The sequence below is a fragment of the Anas platyrhynchos genome, chromosome 22, assembly GCF_047663525.1.
Source record: "Anas platyrhynchos isolate ZD024472 breed Pekin duck chromosome 22, IASCAAS_PekinDuck_T2T, whole genome shotgun sequence".
NCBI classification, from domain to species: Eukaryota; Metazoa; Chordata; class Aves; order Anseriformes; family Anatidae; genus Anas; species Anas platyrhynchos.
The window spans coordinates 8102841-8130678 of record NC_092608.1 but is presented as its reverse complement, the minus strand read 5'-3'; the positions used below and the strand labels follow the sequence as shown (position 1 = coordinate 8130678).

Sequence of the window (27838 nt, the reverse complement as noted above, 5' to 3'; positions counted from 1 at the left end):
GCACAGAGCAGCCGGCACCTCGCTTGTAGACAGCTCGGACCTTCTCTCAATGGCACTGCATCGTGCTGACTCCTCCCAGTTGCTGTTTGTGCCTTGTTCATGATGAAATTCCTGCCCCATTGATCCAAAATGCATCAAGGGCACAGTAGAGGCTGAACCAAGTGGATGCACTCATGGGCCTGGAGGTACTGAAGAGATCCTCCCTCCCCAAGCTGTCTCAGTGGTTTTGCCAACGCTGGCTTCCCTGTTCTCATGTAATTGATACGTTACCAAGATGTGATACTGGAGTAGAAACTCATCCTCTGCTGCAAGTGCCACAGGAGGCTCCAGTTTGGCACATTTCACCTGTCCGCCACCAGCTCCATCCCCGCCTGTTTTACATGGGGTGGGTTGCTTGACTCTGCAGCAGTGCCCCACACAAGCCCGCGACCTCCATGTCTCTCACCTTTTGATACTTTCTGTGTATTTTCATGCAGCCATAGTGATTTCACTCTTCTGCTTCAAAGGGAAACGCCTTTGCCACAACTAAAGTGACAGGGAGCTGCAGCCGCCAGGTTTGGCCACATGGAAGGACCTGAGGGAGCAGAGGGCTCAGGACAAGGAGTAGAGCTGGAAGAAGGCTGGTTCAGAGCACTAACCCTCCATGACAGACAGCTGTCACTCCAACAGCAAGTGCTGGCACCCAGGGGAACTGCAGTGGGGCATGGGCGAGTTCTGGAGCACAGGGGGTCAGGGCCTTTGCTGGAGGTGTGAAGTCACGCTGACAGCGTACCAAATCACAAGCTGCAAAGGACAGAAGGCTGTGAACATCACCCTAATCCCCTTGTGCATGTACATTAACATACAGCTTTTCATAGCATCATAGAATGATTAAGGTTGGAAAAGACCTCCAAGATCATCTGGTCCAACCTATCACTGCTGTTGTCACCCACTAAACCCTGTCCCCAAGCACCACGTCCAACCTTTCCTTGAACACCCCCAGGGATGGTGACTCCACCACCTCCCTGGGCAATCTGTCCCAATCAATGCCTGACCACTCTTTCCGAGAAGAAATGTCTCCTCATTTCCAACCTGAACCGCCCCTGGCACAACTTTAGGCCTTTCCATCTAGTCCTAGTTTTAAAAACAGAAACAACCAGGGCAGGAATACCCTCCTCCCAGAGGAGCATAAATCACCACACAAGAAGCTCCCTGATGTTGCTGTAATTAGCACCACAGAAAAACCCATACAATAATTAACTTTCTCCCTTCCCAGTTAAGATTTAATATCATGCAGCAAAATAAGACCTGAAGTGATGAAACAAGCAGAAAAAGATCTGGACAGATTGGAGAGCTGGGCAATCACCAACCACATGAAGTTTAACAAAAGCAAGTGCCGGGTCCTGCACCTGGGACGGGGCAACCCTGGCTTTAAGTACAGACTGGCGATGAGACACTGGGGAGCATCCCTGCAGAGAGGGATGTGGGGGCTGTGGCTCACAACAAGTTGAGTATGAGCCAGCAGTGTGCCCTGGCAGCCAGGAGGGCCAACCATACCCTGGGGTGCATCAAGCACAGCACTGCTAGTTGGTTGAGGGAGGTGATTGTCCTGCACTGCACCGCGTTGTGCGGCCTCACCTCGAGCACTGTGTGCAGTTCTGGGCACCACAGTACAAAAAGAACATTAAACTGTTGGAGAGTGTCCAGAGGAGGGTGATGAAGATGGTGAAGGGCCTAGAGGGGAAGACGTATGAGGAGAGGCTGAGGGCACTGGGCCCGTTCGGCCTGGAGAAGAGGAGGCTGAGGGGAGACCTCATCATGGTCTACAACCTCCTTGCGAGGGGGAGTGGGGAGGCAGGTGACCTATTCCCTGAAAACACCAGTGATAGGACCCGTGGGAACGGTGTTAAGCTGAGGCAGGGGAAGTTTAGGCTGGACATTAGGAAGAGGTTCTTCACCGAGACACTGGTTGCACACTGGAACAGGCTCCCCAGTGAAGCAGTCACTGCACCGAGCCTGTCTGAATTTAAAAAGCAATTGGATTGTGCACTTAGTCACAGGGTCTAAACTTTTGGGTATACCTGTGCGGTGCTAGGAGTTGGACTTGATAAACTTTACAGGTCCCTTCCAACTTCGGATATTCTATGATTCTATAAAAAAAAAAAAAAAAAAAAAAAAAAAAAGACACACTGTCAAATTAGGCACTCGTGACTTGATAAGGAATTAATTATGCTCTGGTCTAATAACAACACACTGCTTTTAATCTGCCCTGTGCTCCAAGCAAGGAAGGGCACGCTGGGAAAAGCTGCTTGAAAAGTCCTGCACTGCCCGAGGACTGGGCTGCTGCCAGGGCCTGCCACCAGGACAGGGCTGACCTACGGTGATGGCAGTACCGGGACAGGAGAAAGCCCAGGACAGGAGGGACGCAGGCTGTGGGGAAGCTTTGTCACACCCCTGTGAGACCAGGACACCTTCTGGGGGGCCAGATCCAGCTGGCCAGAATGGCTCCAGCATGCGCAGCAGCGGGATGCAGGAGGAGAGGTTAGGAAATAGTGGCCAGGAGTCAGAAAGGTCCGATCAGGTCCCAGCTTGGGTCCACTCCAGGTCACGCTAGCCTCATCAGCCCAGGGATGACCTGCACCCCTCAAATGTGCTGCTCTTCCCCTTGCAGGAGGGAATAGCTCTTCCCACAGGGAATCGGTGCTGCCAGCCCTCAGGGGCACGGGAACCTTCTCCAACAAGTGCATGCTCCTCACCATGAAGGGAAGGCAAAAATCTGCTGTATGGCTAATACATGCTGGTAGCTGGAGAGGCTGCAGTGAGCAAAGCCATCTCCCTGGGGAGGAGCAGCGCTGCCAATGCCAGCAGCCCCAGCCTGTAAAACTGGGCACTGGGGCGATTTGCAGTTCTTCAGACAGGCAGGACAACGCTCTTCTCCTGCTGCCTTAAAAGTGAGGAGAGTCCAACTCCACTGAGAAGCCACACCTCCATCCCTGCTGGGCCCAGACCCCAGGGGCACAGTTCCCTGGGCACTGAGGGTAGGCATCTCCTCAGCTCTGATCTTTGCCTCTCCCCAGCTCTTGGTGGAAAATAGAGGCCGGAGATGGCTTACCAGCCCCACACACCACTGAGCCTCCCTGGTAAAGCAGGACTTCAATCATGCAGACAGGACACAGGACCCATCTTGGAGATCATCTGAGATCAAGTTTGATTTGTTTCATTTTCTCCAGTGCTCTGGTACAGATACATCCAGTGTAAGCGGCCCCTGCACACTCCTGTCTCACTCTGGCAGCTCAGCCACTCAATGCCAAGAGGAAATTACAGAATCACAGAACAGCTTAGGTTGGAAAGGACCTTAAATTCCAACCACCCTGCCATGGGCAGGGATGCCACCCACCAGATTAGGTTGCCCTGGGCCTCATCCAACCTGGCTTTGAACACCTCCAGGGGTGGGGCATCCACCACCTCTCTGGGTAGCCTGTTCCAGTGCTTCACCACCCTCTGGATGTAGAATTTCCTCCTAACCTCTAATCTAAATCTCCCCTCTTTTAGTTTAAAGCCATTCCCCCTCGTCCTATCATTGTCTGCCTGAGCAAAAAGTCGCTCTCCATCTATTTTTTTTTTTTTTTATAAGCCCCCTTTAAGTGTAAGAAGCTGCAATGAGGTCATCCCAGAGCCTTCTCTTCTCCAGGCTAAACATCCCCAGCTCCCTCAGCCTTTCCTCACAGAATGTACAAGGGCTGTGGAACACCAACCTTTTGAACCATGGACAGCAGCCAGGCTGACAGTCTGAAGCCTGCCTGGCACTTTTGAGGATGCTCTTCCAAAACTAGGGGGCTCCAGGCCACCCCATGCTCGAGGCTCAGGGGTTCAGACTCTGCACCAGTTGGGACAGAGACCCATATACTCAAGTCACAACAGGCCTTTCTGCGTGGGGTTTTGACCACTCTTCCCAGGCCAGAGGGCTTCCTAAATATGCGTGTTTTAATGAGGGCCCAAATCCAGCCCTGAAATCATTACCTGCCGCAAGCAGTCACACTGAGGTACACCACAGCCAGACAAGTAGGACACATTTTGCAGCATTACCACATCCGCCCCAAGCATGTTTGCTTTTTGCCCCAAGCCCTCTTGAAATTACTCCACCTGATATTATCTGCCACTTGATACAGCTTGGCATAAGTCAAAGAAATAAATTACTCGATTACTAGAAAATCCAGTAAGACTGAATTCAGAATTAGTCTCATTAAAGCGCAGAGCAAGTACTTGCAGCATCAGCATGTTTGTTTCTTGGTCTCTTTCCTTGCCCTGCCTTTGGCAGCACCCAGGCACTGCCCATCTGCTCAGAGGTCATGCGTGGTCACCACAGTTTGCATCACTTGGTGAGACCCTGGAAGTTGGGCTCTGTACACGGGGGTAGCACAGCCTGCCGGCTCAGCAGCTTGTCCAGGATGTTTATTTCAGCATCTCGCCTCTCGATGTCCTCAAACGGAGTCCAGGACATGTCGTGCTGGAGCTTATAGGCACCAAGAAATTCGTGGGGACTGGTCCCCCACTCCTGAAGGAGAAAGGACAGATTCACATCACTACTCAGGTTCCCTCGAAGCCAGACTGTGCTTATGGCCCCTCTGTCTGGGCTGGCTTGCCCTTCCACCTCTGAGGCAGTCCCAGCTACACAACTGCCCCATTTTCTAATGTAAAAATAGGATCAACGACCCCGAGTCTAAGGCTGGATCAAGCTACAGTGCTGCTGACATAGGGAGGCTTGGGGATTCAACATCACCCCAACCTGTGCAGAGCTCTTCTACCCTGCTCTGTACTTTGCTCTGCTTTCTCTGAAGTCCTCGCTCTGCACATAAGAAAAGGGGTACCTGGGAGGAAGACACCCCTGACACTAACCCCACCACTCAACGGCAGAGCCATCCCCATTTCCCATAGAAACAAAACACCAAGCTGCAAACCAACCCAGCCCCTGGGCTGAAGCACTTGAACAAACTGTGCTGCCACACAGCCGCCCCGGACAGGGAAGGCCCAGGGCATGTTTGCAGTTCATTGCTTTCAAAGCACTGCAAAGACTGAATTCAGGTCTACCTGCCACACATCTCACCCACCTTCTACCAGCATCTAAGAGAACTTCATAAAATGGCTCTTACACCAACAGGTAACTCAGACCAAGAACACCACCAAATGGGCAAGGGCCCACTAATGTTTTCATCAAGCTAGTGCATTTCTCTGAGTTCCAGAAGTGCCCAAGCACTAGAAACTTGTTGTTTTTCTCCTCTCCCAGTTCCTCCAAAGCTGTTACCGCGCACCTTAGGAGACAGGAGGGAGAAGTATCTTTGGCCACTCTCCCGCCTATACAGGTAGTAAACGTTTCCTGGCTTCTTCACAAAGTTGCAGGCCACGTGGTGCAAGTCAGCATCTCTGTTAGCTTCCTCCAATACCTAAAAAACAAATTTAAGATTTCTAGGTGAAATATAACTTATTTGCACACTATCACATCTGCCTAAAACACTGCTTGCATGACCTTGCCCTCCCAGCACAGTTCTGGCTTCACACAGCACATCTTCACTCACTCCAGGAAGCGGATGCTTTCCAAAGGGACAATTTATTTTCTGTTTCCTCATCTGAGCTGAACCCTGGGGCTCATGCACCACTCTACCAAGGTGGAGTTACCTCCAAGCAACAGCAACCTCTTCACAACCCCAGGTTCACCTCCACACCTCATCCCACCATGTGCTGGGCTCATTCCTTGCCTCCACACACGGTCACCAGGCCCTGCAGAGGTCACCTGGGGAAGGGACAGCAAACAAACAGGATTTCAGCTCCTCAGCTCCACCAGCTGACTGCTCCATGGCTCCAGCAGATAATGACCAAATGACACACTCGCCCCGATGGCTGCGGGCCAGTCGCAGTGACTGGCAGCTCCTTTCTCACTCCAATCCTTCTCTTTGCTTCCAGAACTCATGATTGCAGCCCCAGGGGTGAAGGCAGAACCAAGGACACCAAGCCCCACTGTGTTTGTGGCCAGGTTCTGACTGCTCTGGCAAAAGAGCCTGGACAAACTCAAGAGCTGAGACGTGGCCAATCACTGGGGAAAAGCTCATCTGTTCTGTGCCAGGTCCACATTGGAGCATGACCCACAGGCTGCAGGGACAGGAGATTCCCATCACACAGCCACCACTGACGCCTGAGCTGCTCTGGTCTGGCCCCCAGCTCCCATTGCTCCTGAGAAAGAAGTTGGTCTGCACAGGCAGAAGTCCTCCTTGCTATGCAGAGGAGTAAGGGAAAGTCCCAAAAACATCTCCCCCGCCCCCAGCTGGTACCAGACAATAAACCTTCACTGTGTCCCCACTGAACCTTCTCTGTTTGGCTTCTGGCAATGATTCGCATCCAGGTTGTTCCAAATGCTTTGCCATCACCTACGAAGCTAGGTTGTTGGCTGGTTCCTCACAGCCAATGTGCAAGCACAAGGCAATGAGCTCCCCGCCCAGCCACCAAGAGACCTGCCCTCACCTTCCGAGCCTGCTCCTGCAAATACCGGATCTGCTCGGCAATGACGGTCAGGCGGTTGCAGGCGTTTGCTCGGACGAAGTCACCCGCCTGCAAGGAAGAATGGGGCTGTTCAGGACCGGGGCAGCCAGGGCTCTCTCTGGACACTTCCACGCCAGAGATCTGCACGTGCGCTGGAGAAGCCATGGCCACAGCCTCGCTCAGGGCTTGGACAGGGCTGTGGTGGTGCAGGAGCTGCCCAGGGAGCTCTGAGCCCAGCAGCCTGGCAGGGGGACACCAAGGCACCCCCAGGAAGGGAAGTGAAAGCCACAGGGCCAGGAGGAGGCACCGGGGTGCCTGGGGCTGCAGCCAGCAGCAGAGGGGGCGGGGGGAATTTCCAGGAGACTCTGCTAGGCCAAGAGGCAGCGCGATGCACTGGGAGAAGGTGGGAGGATGTACTGGGGCGACTGGGAGGCACTGGGGGAGGCAGCAGGACACGCTGGGAGGCACTAGGGGAGGCAGGACAGACTGGGAGGCACAGGGGGAGGCAGCAGGGCACAGGGCACAGCACAGGGCACGGGACAGGGGCCCCAGGAGACGGAGGGCGGCACTGGGAGCAGCGGCCCCGGGACCGGCGCTGATCCCGGGAGGCCCCGGAGGAGGCCGGGCAGCAGCGGGACAGCGGCCGCCTGCGCAGCCCCACACCCGCCCCAGCCGCTTCCCCTCACCTGCTGCACCTGCCGGGCCAGCGCCACCAGGTCCCCCGGGTCCCCGACGCGTGCGGCCCGCCCGGCGCCGCCCTCCACCAGGGCCAGGGCCAGGCCCGCGCCGCCGCCGCCGCCGCCAGGCTCCGCTTCCCCCCCCGCCGCCGCCGCCGCCATGCCGGGGACAGAGGCGGGGCCTCACGGGGGGGGGGCCTGCCGGGGCCGGGCCTGCCGGGGGCGGGGCGAGCCCAGGCTGGGCCATGGCGCTGGCGGGGCAGCTGCTGCCGCTGCTGCCGCTGCTGGCGTGGGCAGCGGGGCCCCCGGAGCCGGTGGGGCCCTCGGAGCCCTCGGAGCCGGCCGGGCCCCCGCTGCCGGCCGAGCCCCAGGACGCGCTGTTCGCCGCCGGCGCCGAGGCGTACGCGCGGGGCGATTGGCCGGGCGTGGTGCTGCACATGGAGCGGGCGCTGCGTGCCCGCGCCGCGCTGCGCTCCCGGCTACTGCGGTGCCGCCTGAGCTGCGCCAACGCCACGGCCGGGCTGGCGGAGGAGCAGCCCCGGCTCCAGCCCGAGCCCGAGCCCCCGCTCCGCGACCTCCTTTTCTTCCGGGGGCTGCTGCGGCGCGCTGCCTGCCTGCGGCGCTGCGGCCCCGCCGCGCCCTCCAGGTACCGCCTGGGCGAGGAGCTGGAGCGCGAGTTCCGCAAGCGCAGCCCCTACAACTACCTCCAGGTCGCCTACTTCAAGGTACGGCCCCGCGGGCGGGGGCGGGCGGGGAGCGCCCCGCGGGGTCCCCCGGGAGCGGAGCTCCGCGGCCGGGGGGACGCCGGGGGTGTCCCGGGCCCCGGGAGGGGGCGATGCTGGGGGCCGGGGCTCGGGGGCCGGCGGCCGCCCTGGCGGCGGGGGTCGGGAGGCGGCCCCGGGCCCTCCCCGCCCTCCCCGGCTCCCCCCGCGGTGCCACGTCGGGCCTGGCCGCGGCCCGCCCCGGGCCTGCCGCGCCGGGGGACGAGGAGCCCCGGGACCGGCCCCGCTGCGCTCGCCCGGTCCCGGTCCTGGCTCTTTGGGGGCTGGGGGGGGGGGAACGTGGAGGCTCGGCCCGGCCGCGGCCCTGCTGGAGGAGCCGCAGCAGCGGGGCAGAGCCGGGCTGCTGCTTTTTGGGTAGGGGGCGGCTGGACAGGACGATCCCAGGGGTCTGTTCTGCCCTTCCCCATGCTGTTCTGTGACCCCATCGGGGCCCTGGGGAGCTTCCCCTCAGCACCGTGCGCACGGGCCGTGGACAAACGGGAGGAGGTTTCGGTCCCGGTTCCTCATGCCTTCTGCCGCCCCCCACCCAGATCAACAAGGTGGCGAAGGCGGTGGCAGCGGCGCACACCTTCTTTGTGGCCAACCCTGAGCACGTGGAGATGAAGCAGAACCTGGAGTACTACCAGATGATGGCGGGCGTCAAGGAGGCCGACTTCATTGACCTGGAGGCCAGGCCACACATGGTGAGCACCCCATCCACGGGTTTTATCCACAGGGGTTAGAAAGATGGATTGTGTTGGCTGGGATCGTGGCGATGATCCTAAAGTTCATGGCCATGGCTGGGTGTGGGGAAGAGGAGATGGGTCTGCCACCAAAAGGCGCTGGGCAGCATTGGCTGAGTGACTTTGAGGGCACTTCTGGGGTGGTGACAAGGGCTTTCCTGCAGCAGGGGCTGTGGCAGGAGTAAGGTTCCCCTCTCCCAGGGATGCCCTCGGTGCTGTTGCGGCACTGCAGTGAGGGGATGCTGCAAGGAGCAGCAGGCCCCGCAGTCATTCCTTAGCCTGGTTCTCCACAGACTGAATTTCGGCTAGGCGTGAGGTTTTACACAGAGGAGCAGCCGGCTGCAGCTGTCCTGCACCTAGAGAAGGCACTGGAGGAGTACTTTGTGGCAGACACTGAGTGCCGCACACTCTGTGAGGGGCCCTATGACTACGAAGGCTACAACTACCTGGAGTACAACGCAGATCTTTTCCAGGCCATGACAGGTAGGAGTGCGTGTTCAGCATCCTGCCTGACAGCCTGGGGACTCCCCTGATTTCCCTGTGGGGTGAGCATGCATCTCATCCTGAAAAGGGCAAGCCCTATCCTAGATTTTCCTAGGAGGATCCTGATCAGTAAGTTGTAGGAGGTGTTTCTACCTGCTCAGTGCTGGGGATGCTGCCCATGATCCACCACATCCTCCTAGAGGGACCAGCAGAGGGTCACCAGGACACAAGACTGGGAAGCTGGGGCTGGGTATGAGGAACACCTCCTTCCCTGGAGGGTGGCACACCTATGGCACCAGCCCTGTCGGAGGAGACCACCATCCCTGTGGGGTTCTGACACTGAAGAGCCCTGGTGCAGCGCTGGCACCAAGTGGCTGGAGTGGGGACCCCAAGGTCCCATCCACCAGCCCTTTGGTGACATCACCAACAAGTGGTGACGTTGGTATTTTTTTCCTACCAGATCACTACATGCAGGTGTTGAGCTGCAAGCAGGGCTGCGTTACAGAGCTCGCCTCACAGCCTGGCCGGGAGAAGCCCCTGGAGGATTTCCTGCCCTCGCACTTCAACTACCTGCAGTTTGCCTACTACAACAGTAAGTAGCTCGTTGCCTCATCGTCTGCTGGCTGGGACTCCAGCACACGGCACTGCTGTCATCACCACGGACGATGTGCTCTGGGGTAGAAATAAAGGGCAGGCCCTTCTCCATGGGCAGGAATGTGCCGCGGGACAGCTGGGTCTTGCTGCCCTTGGTTGCAGTAAGTCTCCGTCCCCCTTTAGATGCCAAATTCCCAGGAAGCTTCACTGCAGCCTAGAGAAGTATGTATTTTTTTCTCCTGCCAACTTTCAACCTCAAACTCCAAATGACAGAGGCACCCTCCAGAAGAGTTAGTTATAACCCAGGCGAATGCACCTCTTTTTTTTTGTTGTTGTTGTTTTCCTCCTTAGAAAAAGTTGAATTAGTTCTTTGCATATTTCTCCAGAAAAAGGAAAAAAAAGGAACCCCAAGAAGACTGAAAGGATGGAATACTGTAGATGAAAGTAGGTCAGAGTGCTTAAGTGACTGAAAATTGCAGCTTGGTCTGGAAATGGTTGGGTGTTGCTGTTTGGAAATAGGCTTTAAGATATAATTTCCAGGCATGAAAACTACCCAACCAGTGGCGTTGATTTCTGGTGAGGTGGAGGTGGGCGAGGGCCTTGGGCTGTTACTTTCCCTTTGTGTCAGTGGTTATCTTTCCTCCAGAGTATCTACCCTTGCTTGCAAGGGAGACCTTTTGCAGAAAAAGAAGAGTTTTCTCTGTTGTTTCTCCTCTGCATCCCCTTTTACTCTTTCTGATGCACTGTTTGAAAGCATCCAGCCTTACAGCTTATGATCTGTTTATTCTGCGTTGGACTGAGCTTGCCAGTGTATCATCTCCCTGATGACTAGCCCCTGCCAAACCCCTTTCATCCTCCCCAGTTGCTGTCCCAGCAGCAGATCATGCTTGTGCCAAAGCTGGACACCAGCAAGGCAGGGAAAATACGTGCCATAACAGTTCTGTTTCACTTTCCAGGTGGGAATTACGAAAAAGCAATTGAATGCACCAAAACCTACTTGCTCTTCTTCCCAAACGATGAGGTGATGAACCAGAATTTGGCCTATTATACTGCTGTCCTGGGGGAAGACCTGGCCAGGCCCATTGAACCCCGAGAGGTGGGTGACCATCTGGGATGAGACATTGTGGGGACAGGTTCTGTCCTCTTGGGGCTCACAGCCTTTGCAGCTGTTTCACAGTCAGCTCTGGGTGGGCTTGCAGTGGGAGTGGTCACCCTCCATCAGCAGGGCAGAGAGGAGAGGATGAATAAGAGACCTACTTGTCTCAGACCAAGAAGAGTCTGACTGATCCATGCCCATGAGTGTACTTCACATCTCTCTCTGTCTCCTGTCCTGGGCAGTGTAACAGAGATGGTGGTTTTGTGAGCAAGTCACAAGGCAAATCTGTTCTCTGTGCTGCTGTGTCAGGGCAGATAGGAGGGAATACTGCTTGTTAACAGCTGGAACTTAGCTGAGACTGAAAAACATCGCTGACTAAATAGCTTTGGCCAATTTACATGGCCAAGTGAACGCTTGGTTGCTTACACAAATTGAACAGCACTCCTGGGAGAGGTATAGGAGAGGCAAACAGTCTTTTTTGTGAAGGCATGGATTTGAGAGGATCAAACCCACCTCTTTGACATGATTGAACAACTGAAGTGAATTTTCTTTAGAAGGAAAGAATCTCACTTCAAAATAGCTGGGGCCAAAGGCTCTGGTGCTGCCTTAGAGGTGGTAGACAGGAAATTCAGGTCTCTGCCATGCATCAAGTGGGGCACAAAAGGGAATCTGCTTCTCTGGAGCTTTCTGCGGGAGGGACATGTGTCCCCTTCCATGTGCCTGTGTCTCCCTCATCCTATCCCTAGGGCTCATCCACGTATGAAAGTTCAACCAGGATGGGGAAGTCACTTGCTCCCCAGCTGCCAGAGAGTCCAGGAAACCAGAGCAGTGGGTCTGGAGGGAGGCCCATGGGAGCAATGCAAATCCCACACCCTCCTGCCTTCACTCAGGATGTTTCCAGAGCACTTGTGCAGTGCCCTGACCCATCCCTCTTGTCCCTTACCCCAGGAGATCCAGGCATACCGCCAGCGAAGCCTGATGGAGAAGGAGCTTCTCTTCTTCAGCTACGATGTCTTTGGGATCCCATTTGTGGACCCGGTGAGTGGCATTAGACCTGGCTGGTCGTGGCAGTCAGGGGTGTGACTGCAGGGGAAAGGGATGAGCGGTTTGTGTCTGAGCTGGATCCTTGTCCAGCTCCTGCTGTTGCTGTTGTTGTGGCTGCAGGACACGTGGACCCCCGAGGAGGTGATACCAAAGAGGCTGCGAGAGAAACAAAAGTGAGCAGCTGCGCGAGCCTTCCTGATGGGGAGAAAACCAGTGGGGAGTACCCCGCTGCCTTCCTGGGATTTGGGCTGAACTGGGGGGCTGCAGAGTCGCTGCCAGGGAAGTTATTTGATGTTGGAGCTGGGAGAGGCTGCTGGAGGGCAGCACTTGGTTCTCCAGCTTGGCCCTTGGGTCATGGGGTTGGGTAGGCCACCATGAGTGGCTTGGGGCAGGGGGGTGAGGGCTGTGCGGAGATGACGCGCTCCCACCTTGGGTTTTGTCACCAGCCCCTAGACACAACTTGTCCTGTCCTTGCCTTGGCATGCCTTGTTCCTGACATGGGGACAGTGGGGCTGTGGAGCTGATGGCCCATGTGTGCCCAGGGTAGAGCGGGAGACAGCGGCACGCATCTCGGAGGAGATCGGCAACCTCATGAAGGAGATCGAGACGCTGGTGGAGGAGAAGGCAAAGGAGTCTGCTGATATAAGCAAGTTGATCCGAGAAGGTGCGGGGTGCTGTGGGTTGGGGAGGTAGGAAAGGGACCTCCGTGTCCCCAGTGCCAGCCTCCAGTCCATCCTGGCAGGTGGTGGCAGGAGCAGGCAAAAGGCTCCACAGCACCCCCACCAGTGCTGTATGCTGGGGCCAGCAGCCCCCAGCCCCATCCACATTCCCTCCTGATCCCATTTGTGCCGTAGGTGGCCCCTTGGTGTACGAGGGAGCCAGCGTCACCATGAACTCCAAGGCCTTGAACGGCTCGCAGCGTGTCGTGGTGGATGGGGTCCTGTCAGCTGAGGAGTGCCGGGAGCTTCAGAGGCTGACCAACGTGAGCATGGGGAGGAGAGGAATGGGCAGAAATGGGGCAGGGATGCTGAAGGGTCACGTCCCGTGGTTCAGAAGTCAGATGGGATAACGTCGGCTGGGTTTTGCAGGCAGCGGCCTCGGCTGGGGACGGCTATCGTGGGAAGACATCTCCTCACACTCCCAGTGAGACCTTCTACGGTGTGACTGTCCTGAAGGCCCTCAAGGTTAGCATGTCTGTGGGGAGGGAAAGAAACAAGCTGCCGTGATGAGGGAGGGGACTCTGAAGGCAGGCGGCTGCCACTGCAGGCCTCCTGGGGCTGCCTCAGTTGCCATGCCAGGTTCCACAAGGGGCTCCTGCCCCAGGGCAGTCAGCAGCTGAGCCCATGTCCTGTCTGCCCCCTGCAGCTGGGCCAGGAGGGCAAGGTTCCCCTGCAGAGTGCCCACCTCTACTACAACGTGACAGAGAAGGTGCGGCACATGATGGAGTCCTACTTCCGCCTGGAGGTCCCACTCCACTTCTCTTACTCCCACCTGGTGTGCCGCACAGCCATCGAGGGTGAGCATGGCCGCGGGGAAGTGTGACACAAAGAGAATCGGGGCACCTGCTCTCCTATCTCATTTCCTAAAAGGAAGGTGTGGGGAGCTTGTCCCTAAGTCTGGTTGGGGAGATGAGCAGCTCTGTTGGCTCTCCAGGCAGCTTCATACCCTGCTGGGTTTTGGTGCTTGGAGGCATTTGGGGTTGGGTGTAGGGGGGAGGCTGCCTGGAGGGCAGGAAGAAATGCCATGAGATAAGTCCATAGACTTGCGCTACCCATATGACCAAGTTCCAGTGAGTGGAAGGGCATTAGGCTACAGGTGACCTTGTTATCTCCATACATGTGCTTGGGGACAGGTCACCACCCTGCAGGGACAGATGGGTCCTGAAATGCTAGGTCTTGTTGCACCCTAGATAAGCAAGAAGGCCGGAGTGACAATAGTCACGAGGTGCATGTGGACAACTGCATCCTCAATGCAGAGGCCATGGTGTGTGTGAAGGAGCCACCAGCCTACACCTTCCGGGATTACAGGTACTGAGGTGTTTGTGGGCCAGAACTTCTCTGTCTGAGGGCGTTAAGGCTTAGTGGCAGGTGGGCCGGTAGCCCCTGGGGTGGAAGGGCAGCCCATGCTGGGCTCTCCTGCCTCCATCTCTTGCTGTTTGGGGAGCTCCAGACATACCTGCTTGCTGGGCTGTGGTCTGGGGTGATGGATGTCACCTCTGCTTGTCCCCTGCTTTCTTTAGTGCTATCCTCTACCTCAATGGGGACTTTGAAGGGGGAGCTTTCTACTTCACAGAGCTGGATGCCAAGACAGAGACTGTAAGTACCTCAGCTCCCTGTGCATCTGTCTGCAGCCCCAGTACCACACCCCACTCCTGCTCGCTGGCTGCCAGCCTGCTGCTGTCCTCTGGGACAGTCCTCCATGTCAGTGCAAGGGGCTAATGTGAGTCGGGGGCTGACTGGCCCCCTTGCCCCGCCTGGTGTAGCAAGTCCCGACCAGCCTCTCCCTTGCAGGCAGAGGTGCAGCCCCAGTGCGGCCGTGCCGTGGGCTTCTCCTCTGGTTCGGAGAACCCCCATGGCGTCAAGGCTGTGACCAAAGGCCAGCGCTGCGCCATCGCCCTCTGGTTCACCCTGGACCCACGGCACAGCGAGCGGGTGAGCACCTCAGCCTACTCTTCCACTGTCATCCCCTACCCTTTGTGGAAGCAAGGGGTAGCAGGGTCTGACGTGAGCTCTGGTCTGCAGGAGCGTGTGCAGGCTGACGACCTGGTGAAGATGCTTTTCAGGGTGGAGGAGGTGGACTTACTGCAGGAGACCGGCACAGAGCAGGAGCCACCACCTGTCACCACCACTGATGGCTTGCATGCAGCAAGGAAGGATGAGCTCTGACACTCCTTGTGCAGGGTCCTAGCCTTTCCATGTGCCTGCCCTGCCCTGCCAGCACCACCAGCTTCAGCCTTTTGGGACACCGTTGTAGCACGCAGCTTTGGCTGCTCGGCCCTGGGGTGCCAGCTGGGACTTACCTTGTGGCCGATACACCCTGTGCAGGAGGGGGAGCTGGAGGTGCCCTGTGCTGCTCCATGGCATCTGGCCCCCCTGCACCAGAGCTGTCACTGACCTCAGCGTGCCATGGAGATGAGCAGCCAGACTCAGGGGGGGTAGGAGGGAGATGTGGGGCAAAGGGAGGGGGAGGCTCTCTTACGGTTGAGGACTCAGTACCAAGGTAGCAGTGTGGGGCTGAGGGGGCTGGAGCCACTCTAAATGTGCCTTACTGCTTTGCTCGAGCCCACTCCGCACCACCGCTACTTCAGTGCCTTCTGCAGAGAATGGGTGAATAAAGGTGTCTTTTCCAAGAAGCTGCTCGCAGCACAGCTCCCCTGGTGGCACGCTCCCTGCCGTGCCATCAGCCACCCTTTGGGCCTTGCAAACCCTGCTGCTGTCCAGGCGAGGGCAGCAGCCCCAACGCTGGCGGGCAGCACCCAGCGGCTCCTGGCCTCTGCCATGCAGCAACCCCAAGGCAGCGGCTGCGGGAGGTGCTGGGGACCGGGTGCCTCAGCTGGTAAGCACAGTGCCCCGGGCTTAAAATAAGGCTCGTTGCCCAGCAGCGCTGGGGATGGGGCGTGGTAGGGAGCAGGGGCTCCCTTTGCATGCCCGGTGACCCAACCCCTGCAGGGTTTAGCCCCCAGTCCTGCTGGAAAGTGGGCAAGCGTGTCTGCTGTGCCACTCACCTAGGGCAGCACCCCGAGAAGTTTTGGCAGCGCAATGGGGCCCCTAGATTAGCCCCGCAGCATCCCCCTGGGCAGCAGGGGCCTGGAAGGGACCCACGATCTTCTTGCTGGAAGTAGGAGGGAGCTGGGGCTGGCGTGGCAGGGGCTAGTTCACCCCACTTTGGCTTCCCATTGCCCCGGGCGGGGGCTCTGCCCTCATACTGAACAAGAAGGACATTGAGCACCAGCCGAACAGGGCAGCGAATTGTTCCCGGGGGTGCTGGGTGCCTCAGCCATTACCATAACCATCCGGGGAATGTGAGTAATGGTCCCACCACCAGCCGCCTGCAAGGGGGCCCTGCGCTGCTGCTTGGAGGGGGCGAGGGACTGCTCCGGTGACCAGGGCTGGGGACTTGGGCACAGGCAGGTGGCTGGGAGGTTGCTTTCTTTGGGTGGGCTCCAGCAGCAGCTCGTGCCCTCCACCAGGAGCGGTTCCCCGCTGTCCCCCCGAGCACGGCAGCTTGTCCAGGGGAGGCAGCCAGCCCCCCGCCAGCCAGCCCTGAGCGTGAGCTGACTGCAGATGAGGCCAGGCGGTTAAAGATTGCCAGGCCCCACAGGAGGCCAGCGTCCCTCCGGCCCTATGGCTGCCCGCACCCACCGCCCATCGGGCTGTGATGGGGGACTCCGTGCCAACCCCAGCTTCGTGTCAGGGGGCTGACAGAGCAGCCTCACGCCCCTCAGCCTCATGCCAGGCCAGCCGCGTGCCCTGGCCCCGTGCCAGATTCCTACAGCTGCCCCCGCGGCAGGGGGGTCCTGGCCCCAGCAGCCTCCCCCGGCCGCCCCATGCAGCCCCGGACCCTGGGGCACGCTGCGTCCCCCCCTGGGGGTCCCCATCTCCCCGATCCCCTCAGGGCCCCTCCGCCTCTCCCCTCCGGGGTCCCTCCTCTCGGGGAGACCCTCCCTCACCCCGTGCAGCCCCAGGACTCCCCCCCCCCCCCCCCCATCTCCCCGGGCCCCTCAGCCCCTCCTGCGGCCCGAGGGAGGGCGGAGCGGGGCGGGCCCGGACACCGCCCCCGGGTCGAGCCGGGCCGGGCCGGGCCGGGCCGAGGCGGGCGCAGCGCGGCGGCGATGGGCGGCGGGGCGCGGGAGCTGGCCGGGTACCTGGCGGCGCTGGGCGGGTGGGTGGCGGCGCTGGCCGCCGCGGCGCTGCCCCAGTGGCGGCAGAGCTCGTACGCCGGGGACGCCATCATCACTGCCGTGGGGCTGCACGAAGGGCTGTGGATGAGCTGCGCCGCACAGAGCACCGGGCAGGTGCAGTGCCGCCTCCACGACTCGCTCCTCTCCCTCGACGGTGCGTACAGCGCGGACGGGGCCCCGGGGTCTGACAGCCACGGGGTTGAAGCCCCCCCCCCCGCATGCAGCCGAGCCGCCCGCTGTGGCTCAGAGCCCCCTACCCCGCATTACCCCCTCCCGGTGCGTCTGAGCTCCCCTGGCCCCTCCGGTGCTCCTAGCAGGTCTGAGTCCTTCCTCCCGCCGTGTCCAAGCCCCTCTAATGGACCCGAGCTCCCCGATCTGCCCATTTTGTGGGTCCGAGCCCTCCCCAGCCCCACGGGCTCTGAGCTCCCCCTGGGCCCCTCTTAGGTCTGAGCTCCTCTGGCCGCTGCAGTAGATCAGAGCTCACCCCCAGCCCTGTGCTCCCTGATGTCCTCTTCTGTGGGTCTGAGACCTGCTCCAGTGCTGAGCCCTTCATGCTCCTCACTGTTTGAGCCCCCCAATGCACCCATGGTTTGCTACGTGTTAGAGCCCCATCGTAGGCCTGAGCCCATCTTATGCCCCTGGGTTTGAGCCCCTCTGTGTGGCTTTGTCCCCTTGGCCTCTGTGGGTTTGAGCCCCAAGGCAGGTGTCACGCAGGGGAATGGCAGCTGCTCGGTGGGGACATCACTCGGGGACATGGTGCGGCTGTGGGCACGGTGCCGTGGTTCCCACCCCAGGAACTCACAGCGAGAAGAGCATGGTAGGGAGGAAGGTCGGGGTGTGGCTGCATGGAGTTGGGAGAGGTGCCCTGAGGTGAGCCGAGGTCTGGCACCACGCGATGCCTCTGGGCACAGGAGCAGTGTGTGGCTGGCCCCTGCCCCTGACTGCACAGGGGAACAAGGGTTAAGGACCAGGGTTAAGGACCAGTTCATCCTGCTGGGAGGTGACTTTGCTTTGCAGACCGCTGTGGCTGAAAGCTCCTGCTGTTGAGCAGCTTTGTCTTCCCCCCTCTGCAGTTCACATCCAGACCTCCCGGGCTCTCATGGTTATTTCTCTCCTCCTGGGTTTCTTTGGCATCATTGTGAGCGTCGTGGGCATGAAATGCACCAAAGTTGGTGAAGAGGATCCCGTTACCAAGAGCCGCATTGCTGTTGCTGGGGGTGTCCTCTTTATCCTCTCTGGTAAGTGGCTGGGCAGGTCCAGTCCATGGGTCCTTGCCCTTCTTTGATGCAAAAGAGCTCAAACAGCTTTTAAAGACTTGTTGGCAGAGAAAGGGAAGAGGGAACAGTTTGGTGATGGGCTGGGTGTTGCTGATGTTCAGTGTTTGATGTCCAGGTCTGTGTACGTTAGCAGCTGTGTCCCTGTATGCAACACAGGTCACCTATGAGTTCTTCAGTGCCAGCACCCCGATCAACGCAAGGTAGGAGTTGTACCCCAGCCTGAGGGGCACTCTTTGAATCCCAGCTTGTCCCCAACATACCTGCATGTTTTGTGGGTTTGGGCAAGGCGCCGGGCAGGCAGATGTGCTTGCAGCCAGGGCAGGATTGGGGCTGTGCCTGTGCCACCCTGCAGTTGTGACACTACGAAAGTCCTTCCAGCACTTTCAGTCCTGGTTTTAAGCAGCTGAATAAGTTTTAATCTTAGTGCCACTGCTGACTTTACACTGAGACCGTGTAAGAGTGGTCGCGTGGGGTTTCAGCACATGGGAGGAAAAAAAATGTGGGGGAAGATCCCAATAGCTGCAAAGAATCCTAAAAGCAAGATCAGGACAATGTGAAGCATGGGAGGGCTGGAGAGAAGGACACCCAGCGTCTGCCTCAACGCTGCCAGCAGCCTCCTCGTGGCTTTGAGGGCCTGGGTGTCACTGAGGTCCCTGTTTCTCTTTGTACCTCTGCCTTTTGCATTCCCAGTCCTCCTTCCTGATGTCCCAGTCTCTCTTGCCACAGGTACGAATTCGGCTCAGCATTGTTCGTTGGCTGGGGGGCCGCCAGCCTCACCATACTGGGGGGCTCCCTCCTGTGCTGTTCCTGCCCCACCAAGGAGCGGCAAGGACAGCAGTACTATCGGCAGTCACAGCCCTCAACAGCTCGGGAGTACGTCTGATCCCTAACCCTGCTCTCCCTCTGCCACCGAACGCCTCCCTCCCTTCCCAAGAGCAGGCCAGACCCTGGTGCTCCCACCCGGCACGGCAGACGCCGCACGGTCCCTGGGCACCATGCGAGACCTTTCATCTGCTCCAGACACACCTATTTCTCAGGGGCTTTTCCAGCTTCCAGGTTACAGCACTGCATGAAGTGCAAACCTCTAGATTTTTATTTTTGTTCAGTTCCTGAATCCAGCACCGCCAGGCTCCCAAGAGGAGGTTGCATGTCCACCCCCAGCCCCGAGCTGCTGGGGCTGTGGGTGGTTGGGCCATGTCCCGTGGCGCTGGCCCCTGTGCCCCGTGCCACTTTGGCAGGTGCTGGTCCTGCGGGGGTGTGCAGCACAGAGGCGCTTTGTGTCGCAGCCCCCACGCCACATGCGGCTGTCCCTGTGTGCCTCAGTGTGTCTTGCAGCCTTGCCATCAGGAGCTAGTGCAGAGTTTTTCCTGGTTTTCCAGGGAAAAAGATGCTGTCAACCTGTGTTGGACTCAAGCAGCAGGAAGGTCACCCCAGGGCCTGATGCCCTTGTGCCCTGGCCTTGGGGTCTTAGGAAACATTCCTGCTTTCAGGGTGCAATTATTCCCTGCCTGACTGCTGCCCCAAAGCAACATTTTATTCATTAATTCTCATTTTGAGCTCATGAGGAATTAGACACCACTCTGGCCACTGGCAGCCTGGCAGTTGCTGGTGCTCCAGCTGGGCTCTGTCACCTAAAATCTGACCTGGGCGCATTTTTCACCAGACACAAGTTCGTGGCCTTGTCAAGCAGAAGAACAAACTCTGGTATTGGTCAAATTAAAGCAGGCAAAAAAGGGGACTTTGAGCCACAAGCAGTGGTTTGTTTTTATTTTGGTGCCCAGAGCAGCTCTTTCAGGTAACTCAGAGATGGACAGACCTGTGAATTTTGATGTCTCCCTGCTGTTTCCAAATCCCCCTTCCCCAACAGGATCCCCTGGACAGGATTCCCTGGAGCGTGCAGTGAAGTCTTTAAGCTCAGGAGCACTAATTGCCACCACCTCTGTGTACTGCGTCTTGGCTGTTACTAACTGCTCTGAACCTCCATCACTCCAATTTCTTCTGTAAATCCCCCGAAGGCCCTGTACTGCCAGCTGTCCGTCTGTTGTGTGTGGTATGCCAGCTAAACCACAGGAAACCAAACGGTGGAAATGATCCAAAAAGTCTGTGTGGTTTCTTTTTGTGTTTCATTTTTAATTACTATTTTTTTAATCCCAATTACCCAAGTAGTTGATTTCTCCCTGCTTATTTTGCTTTATGCCTGTGTGCTGCTTTGGTTCCTGGCTAAATTTTGCCAGTTATCCCTTGTCTGCATCCCCACATTAAAGGATGGGCATCATCTCCTCGTGTCGGAGGGGAAGCCACGCGGTTTCTGCCCTGGGGTTGGTTTCTCTCTGGCAGGCAGGACTAACAGCCCTCTCTCTCTTTTGACTTGCAGACCCCATGTAAAAATATCTTCACCCGTCAGGGGAGAGCAGTGCTTGTAGTCTGTCTTCACCCATCGGGGAGAGCAGTGCTTGGTCAGCTGAACCCAGCTGATGGGTTTCCCCTCAAAAAATACACACCAAAGCTACTGCAGTGAGGACTGAAAAGGAAAATAATGCTTTACAAAAATAATAGCTGAAATATGTTTTTATATAAAGAGCACAGCATTGTGTAGAAGAATGTTTTTATTCTTTTAATATGAAATGACATTAACTTTTCTATGTGATGGACACAGTGGGAATGGCACTGTTCGGGATTTTAATTTTTTTTTTCCTAATTGTTTGTACTAAAAATTGTGACTCAGTAGAATTAAAGTCTTTCCAACTATGGGCATCTTTTTAAAGTTGTCTCGTTGTCCCCCGTCCAAATCTGGGCCACTTCTGAACAGTGCCATGCAAGCGACCACTCTGCCGGACTGTGGCAGCCTCCTGCATGGCGAGGTCTGGGCAGGGGCTTCCAGCAGCTGACCTCCCTGTGCCAAATATTTTTGCCTGTTGCTGGTTTTTGGAGCAGCACAGTGGCCAATGCCCTCCTTTTGGCATGTGGGGAGGCATCAGAAATAATTGGGGCTCATAATAGCTTGCCATAAAGACTTGAGCCATGCTAAGCGGAGCTTTTGCAGGTGCTCACAGGCAGGTGCTATCTCTCAAGCCCTTTGTCATGTGTCACCCTAAAAGTACAAAGCGTGGCATTGAAGACAGCTTAATTTAGCCTTAAACCCATGGGAAATCCCAGCTGTCCCATTCGGGGGGGCTGGCCCAGCACCTCAGCAGGGCCCTTCATGGCGTGAAAGCAGCATCCTCTGCTATCCCCTCTCACATGGGGGCTCCAGGCTGGGCTCTCCTTCCCTAAGAAGTCCTGTTCTTCAGCACAGTGCTAAAACACATGGGAAAAAAAATCTGGAAGAGGAGCCCTGCAAGTCTCTTTTGCAAGAATTCAGGGCTTGGTCATACCTCACTGGGCAATAGCCTGTCCTCTGCCATCCTCCCCTGTCCTGCCCATGGCAGCTGGCTCACAGATACACCCTGTAGTCCCCCAAAACAGAGATCTGGGGTCCCTGGTGACTCCTGTGACATCACCGGAGGCCTTGCGAGGGCTCAGCCCTGCGACTCCCTGGGAACAGACACATAGGCTGGAGGCGCATCAGAGAGGGGGGGAAAAAATAGCTGAGCTGCAGCAGCAATAACGTGTTTGTGGGCATAAAGGCCCCCACTGTCCTCCAGACAATCCCTTGTGTGTTTTGCACATGGCAAAGTGGAACAAAATATGGGAATGAGCTGCCAGACTTGCTATGATGGCCCACAGCTCCTCTTGCACTGCGTGGGATCTGCCTCCATCCAAATCACGCTGCAGAGGGTAAAAAGAGCAGTTTGGGGCTTCTTTTATCTTTATATTTGCTTCTTATATAACCAGTATGATGAACAGTAGTTAGGTTTCTGGTTCTACTTTTTGGTGGCTTGCTTGCTTCCAAAACACTGGGAAATAGTATTCATTTTATTCATTTTTCCATCTCCTGTCTGGAGGAAAACCTCTTTGGCTCTCTTTTTCTTCCATTTGTAGACATACAAGACTCCCTGCATGGCATGCTAAAACAGAAAGGCTCAGGCGCTCTGTCAGCAATATTTCTTACGCACCAGTTTTACAAACCAAGTAGGAAACCAGATCTGACCTTCATCCAGTCTTCACTCACCAGAGGAATTTAATTACTTATATTCTGATAGATTTGCCCCCTGCCTGTATCTTTTCATACCTCAAAAGATTTCAACTGAGAATCAAATCATGTCATACATAAAAAAAACTGACTGATTAAAAGAGCAGAAAATAAAAGCCAGCATATTTTATAATATGATATAATAGAGGTGCTGCAACAAGATGCTTTGTAAGAAAGCAAGAGCAAAAGTAATTTTTCCAGGTAGTAAGGAATCAGTGAACAAACCTGCAGGTTTTGGGACAGCACGAGGCAGCTGAGGTACCTAGGCAGCACTTTCGAGTCTCAGCAAATAGCCCACAATAATGCATCTGGCTGACCAGGCACAGTTACCTGACCTGTAACCACCAGCAAAGAGTGACGGCTGATAATGGCCCAGAGGTTTTACAGGATCCATTAAGTGAGGCTTTGTCCTTTAGAGCCTTTTCTTGCCTCCCTCCCTAAAGAGCTTTGAATTTGGGGGGGGCAAGGCTGGAGAAGGAATTGCAGTTCTGCTTGAACTGGCAAGTGCTTTGGTCTTGCTGCCTTTAGGCTAATCTCTCTGATTAGTTCAAAACCTATAACATCTTTGGGAGATGAGAAATACTGGACCATTTCACAGCTAGATACCTGATGGATAACACTAGTTTTCTTCTTCAATAGGAAAAAAAAAAAAAAAAAAAAAAAAAAAAAAAAAAAGGGTCTTATTTATTGACTGCACGCCTGGCCAAAGGTTTGAATTATTCCCCTTGCAACAGACTGCATTTTTTGTCCTGCCACCTCTGACCCTGTTGCATCAGTACTGTGAAGCCAACATGTTTTAGGCCACTCATCCACGAGCAGTAATTAAAAGGCATGATTAAAGAACAGGGGATAATTGCCCAGGACACAAAGTCCCCCACCTGGGGAGTGTTTCTCCACAGCCCCAGCTGGTTCCCACAGGTGTCAAGATGTGGTATTTTTTGGAGGCCAACCTCTGTTCCCAGCCCATTACCATCATGCCTTGAGCACAAAGCATACCTGACGTGACCTGGGGAAACATTAAATAGCCCCGTGCAGGCATGGGCTTGCAGTGCAGCTGGGCTCTGTTGGGCATTGTGCTTCCTGGGCTCCATCAGGCACCTCTGGATGGGTCAGCATCAAATCCCACTGGTGCTCGAAAGCCTTCAGGACCCACCTGAGGATCCCTGAAGAGCTTTTGCCATTGTCCCATGCCTGCAAGGAGGAGCCTGACCACCACACAATGAAGGTAAGGCTTCCCTAGCACCTCTTCATTGCTGAAAGGGTTCAGGGCTGAATTTAACCCCCCGCACTGCTTGCTGTGTGGGCTCTCCTCTCACCTCCATTGTGCCACCAAGCAGGTCAAGAGCTCAGAGCCTGTGGAGGACAAGGCACGATGCTGCCAGCTGGGGCTGGGAGGGGAAGGCACTTGTGGACATCCTGATCCCACCAGCAGAAAACACCTCTCCCAGAAGCCGTTTTGCAGCAAACCGTGCTGAGCAATGCTCCCCAAGCAGTACTGCTGCCGTTGCCTCTCCTGAAAGCTCTGCCTGTGCCAAAGCACTGCCAGGCAGCCCCAGCATGTACCTGGCTGGTGCCTGCTCCCACCTCACTACAGCCTGGCTCTCTTCAGCTTCTTCCAAAAGGAGAACAGGGCTGCTCAGCCCTGTCTGCTCTTGGTGATATGGAAAAGGCAGTAGGGACAGACAGATGGGTGGTGGGGCTCATGAGGAATTTACTCATGCTACACGATGAGTAAAGGTAGCAGCTGGTGAATGCACAAGTCACCCATCTATGTTGTGTCCCAGAGGAAGACAGGATGCTTCCCACATGCACATGCATGGACACATGCATACACCAGCTCTCCTTCGCCCTAAACATCATTATTTCCCCATAAAACACTTCCAAACAGAATGAAAACAGAATGAAGCTGGCAGCTCTACCACCTGCTGCACCAGCCAAGGTTCAGGCAGTAAAACTAAGCTGTTTTGGAGTTATCCAAGTGCAAACAATGACTGAGAGTTTCCTCCATGGAATATTTTTTTTCTTCCTTTTCACTTAACTCAAATAGCTGAACAGATTTTCTTCAAAGCCTGCAAAACAGTCAGGGTCTAATAGAAAGAAGAAAGGTTATGGGGAGTTAGCTCAGAAGGTGGCCTGGGAAATTAAAAAAGCATTGTAAATTGGGGTCTAAGAAGCTGCCTGTTAATAGCAGAGGGAAGCTGATGGAGATGTTCAAAGACAGTGTGAGTGGTACCTCCACTCCCAGAAGGTGTCCCAAGAGAGGATCTTGTGGGAGATTTTTCTCACTAGGCTCAGGGCACCATGCCCTGCTTCCTGGCCCTGCCCCTAGAGCAGGCAGTGTCTGCACAAAGGGCACAGACCCTACAATGGTGAACATCACCCCACAACATACATGGGGTCAGGGCTGCTTAACCCATGCAGCTCAGAGACCCATGTGATTTCATTAATAGTATATCTACTTAACAATTGCTCAGATGGGAGGGTCTGACAATGGTCACTGTTTGACAATAGTTTCCAAAGAACGCTTAATTCCCAAAGGGGCAACACTAAGGGTTGGCAGCTGTAGGTGGTCTATGTGGAAGAGGTGACTGCAAAATGAACATACCCCAAAGGCCCTATCTACACGCAAAATTGGTGGTTCAGCCTCAGCCTAGGGTACCTGAGCACTTTGGAAGCACTGAGGACCATGGGATGGATTCCAGGTGTTATAGCATCATAGCATCAGCTAGGTTTGAAAAGACCTTCAAGATCACCAAGTGCAACCACCATCCTGAGCTACAGAGTCCTGTCAATACACCACATCCTTTAGTGCCACCTCCACATGTCTCTTCACTGTCTCCAGGGATGGGGGCTCCATCACCTCCCTGGACAGCCCATCTCAACGCTTGACCACCCTCTCCATGAAGAAATTATTCCTAATATCCAATCTAAAACTCCCCTGGACAACTTGAGACCTTCCAAGCAGCTCTTAGGGATCCAGCACTCTGACCCAGGCAGCGTTTTGTCCTCAGAGGATCAGGTTCCTGGGAAGTGGCCAGAGCAGAGGCAGCAGACATCTCTGTGCCCTTGCAGGTGTCCCCATGATTGCAGTCTTGCAGATGATGGCGTTCGGTCTCACTCTCCTCTCATCTCTCTTCCTCCTCCTGGCCACATGCACTGACTGCTGGATGGTGAATGCTGATGACAGCTTGGAGGTGAGTAGAGCAGCTCTGATCATAGTTGAGAGCCTGGTTAGTGCCTTGATATCTGTGAGGTTGCATCATGTCTCCATGGGCCTGGAGGGGGAACATGGTGGGATAAGCCCACCACTTTCTGCGTGAGCTGGAGGACCAGGAAAATACTAGAGCAGAAGGAAGGGAGAGACAAAGAACAGGATATGGTGGTGAGAGCCTGAAGATCTGCCTTGCTGGGTTGGGATATTCCTGAGGAGCAAGGGGGCTTTTGAGTGCTTTCTGCTTTGAGCATCTTTCTCCTGCTTCCAGGTGAGCCACAAATGCCGGGGGCTTTGGAGAGAATGTGTCACCAACATGCAGGATGGGGTCAGGACCTGTGACCAATATGACTCCATTTTGGCAGACCATCCAGGTAAACCAGCAGGGTCTGGAGGTGGAGGCGTTACTGTACATCATTAACCCTTTTCAAGCACGAGGCAAATGCTTTGCCTATTCCACCAAATCCCTTTAATCTCTCACGAATAGCCACAAAGGCACTTTAAGTTCTCAGCTAAAAGTATTCCCTTTGAGAAGATGACTCTCCCTGTGAAGGGCTGACCTTTGTGTCTGAGCATTGCAGGCCTCTTGCCCCACCAGCATGGCCAGGACAGTAGCCCAAGGACCTGACACATCTGCTGAGCAAGGGCATGAAACTGTACTGAGAGGCCAACACACCACAGAGGTGGTTTGGCCCAGTTCCAGCCTGCTCCACCATTTCCTGGCGGGATTTGCAATCCCCTCTCATCTTAAGAAATTTCTTTAGGAAAGGGGAGCCTGACATGAGTCAAAGCAGTTGTACTGAGTGGATGCAGGCATTCGAGGGAGGGTGGTGAGGGCCATTCCCACTGGCCAAGGCCTTGTGTCCTCAGTTCATGGACAGACACAGCATGGTAAGGCCTGCATGGGACACATCAGGCCCCGCACAGGAGAGCCCTTGTCCTTTGAAGAATGATAGTTTAGGACAGCACAGATTTGTACAGAGGAGAAGGGGAAGTTAGCATGGACTATGTGTGGCTTTTTGTGTTGCTCTGGGGAAAAAGCTTTGCAGGGAGAAGTCATATCACACACACAGTGATGTGAAGGTCTCAAGGAAACAACCATATCCCAGATGCTGACTGGTGCACCTTAAGTTGCTTGGTTTGTTGAGCTGAGCTGATAACAGGCTGATTAAGTCCTGTTGCAGGGTTTCTGATGAGCACCCTGGCTGTAGTACATACATGGTGAGTGACACATAGGGCTGGGGGAACGTCCTAGTGTCAGCATCTCCTACAGATATGCCCAGCAGCAAGCTGGGTGACTCTAGCAGGGCCACAAGCAGCAGCTGGGGAGGGGGGAGGCAGATCCTCTGATCATTCCTCAGTCCCCTGTCTGTTATTTTTTTTTCTCCCCAGTGAAGATTGTGGTGACACGGACGCTGCTGATCACAGCAGACCTCCTGGTGGGCCTGGCCTTGGCAACTTTGCTCCTTGGGCTCGACTGCATCAAGTTCCTCAAGGAAGATCCTCATGCGAAACTGAGGATGTGCTATGGGGCTGGTGTCATCCTTGGCATTGGAAGTGCGTGGCTGGGAGCGCTCAGGGGGCAGCTGGACCTTATGGCCCATGGGGAGCTAAAGGCAACCTCAGAGGGGCCCTGGAATTGTATGGCTCTCCCTTAACTGGCCCTATTCCTCATAGGCATCCTGGGCCTGGTGGGCTCCGTGTGGTATGCAGTGGATGTCTACGTGGAGAGGGCCATGCTGGTGTCACACAATGTATTCCTGGGAGTCCACTATGACTTCGGGTGGTCTTGCTGGCTGGGGATGGCTGGCTCAACAGGCTGCTTCATAGCATCCATCCTGCTGACCTGCTGCCTCTACGCTTGTTCAGGTCAGTCCATATTGCCCGGGGTTGCCCCATCCCACAACAGGGGGCTTCTTGTCCTGCATGGCCCCTATGTCACATCCCTGACTCTCTCCTGCAAGGCCCCAGTGCCCGCCAGCAGTCCCTGAGGTTCCCCCAGCACCGAATTGTCACCAGCAAGATGTACACCATGGACTCCCGCGTGTGATGGGCAGCAGCATCTCCCTGCACCCAGTCCATTGCATGATGCTCACCCCAAGTCTGACCCCATTAAAGCACCATCATCTACTCCAGGACATCTCCGCAACTGCTCTATGACTCCAATTTCAGGGCTCCAGGCAGGGCCTGAACACATCAGCAGCTGCAAAAAGTGGGCATGCTGCAGAAGCAAGTCACAGAAAGAGAAGCTTTACTGCCAATTCCAGCCACATTTATTCAAAAATAAAACCTAGAAAAGTGGTGGTTTATGAAAAGAGGCTCCTCACTGACGCCAGAAAAGAGAGAAGGAGGTCTCTGCAGGGGTGGGCAGGGGTGGGGGAAAGCTTAACATCCCTCCCAATTTAATTCC

At 55.9% G+C, this 27838-nt stretch overlaps 4 protein-coding genes across 6 annotated transcripts; 3 read left to right on the top strand and 1 right to left on the bottom strand.

Annotated features, from left to right (window-relative positions):
• Positions 1-4191: 4191 nt before the first annotated feature.
• C22H1orf50 (chromosome 22 C1orf50 homolog) lies at positions 4192-7370 on the bottom strand. The gene is made up of 4 exons (XM_027443203.3): positions 7197-7370; positions 6493-6579; positions 5289-5420; positions 4192-4534 (listed from the first exon to the last, which is right to left on the bottom strand). Exons 1-4 carry the CDS (start codon positions 7347-7349, stop codon positions 4352-4354), a joined length of 555 nt encoding a protein of 184 aa, XP_027299004.2. The 5' UTR covers positions 7350-7370; the 3' UTR covers positions 4192-4351.
• A 31-nt stretch (positions 7371-7401) lies between these two features.
• P3H1 (prolyl 3-hydroxylase 1) lies at positions 7402-15260 on the top strand. Of its 2 annotated transcripts, none has more exons than XM_027443201.3 (15): positions 7402-7912; positions 8500-8652; positions 8985-9174; positions 9635-9766; positions 10725-10864; positions 11813-11902; positions 11999-12081; positions 12451-12572; positions 12763-12890; positions 12997-13092; positions 13274-13424; positions 13818-13935; positions 14148-14223; positions 14419-14559; positions 14650-15260. In XM_027443201.3, the coding sequence occupies exons 1-15, from the start codon at positions 7433-7435 to the stop codon at positions 14791-14793; spliced, it is 2244 nt and encodes a 747-aa protein (XP_027299002.3). In that variant the 5' UTR covers positions 7402-7432; the 3' UTR covers positions 14794-15260. The 2 variants fall into 2 exon arrangements, with proteins under 2 accessions (XP_027299002.3, XP_027299003.3); XM_027443202.3 differs by having other exon boundaries at positions 7403-7912; positions 12029-12081.
• A 1396-nt stretch (positions 15261-16656) lies between these two features.
• Positions 16657-20835, top strand: CLDN19 (claudin 19). The gene is made up of 5 exons (XM_027443245.3): positions 16657-16962; positions 17882-18046; positions 18201-18285; positions 18812-18958; positions 20460-20835. The coding sequence occupies exons 1-5, from the start codon at positions 16740-16742 to the stop codon at positions 20506-20508; spliced, it is 669 nt and encodes a 222-aa protein (XP_027299046.1). The 5' UTR covers positions 16657-16739; the 3' UTR covers positions 20509-20835.
• Positions 20836-23200: 2365 nt separating this feature from the next.
• On the top strand, positions 23201-27726 carry LOC101793937 (claudin-16). Of its 2 annotated transcripts, XM_038166541.2 has the most exons (6): positions 23201-23442; positions 25290-25411; positions 25700-25802; positions 26821-26985; positions 27106-27297; positions 27393-27726. In XM_038166541.2, the coding sequence occupies exons 2-6, from the start codon at positions 25298-25300 to the stop codon at positions 27476-27478; spliced, it is 660 nt and encodes a 219-aa protein (XP_038022469.2). In that variant the 5' UTR covers positions 23201-23442; positions 25290-25297; the 3' UTR covers positions 27479-27726. The 2 variants fall into 2 exon arrangements, with proteins under 2 accessions (XP_038022469.2, XP_027299050.2); XM_027443249.3 differs by lacking the exon at positions 25290-25411 and having other exon boundaries at positions 27106-27726.
• The last annotated feature ends 112 nt before the right edge of the window (positions 27727-27838 follow it).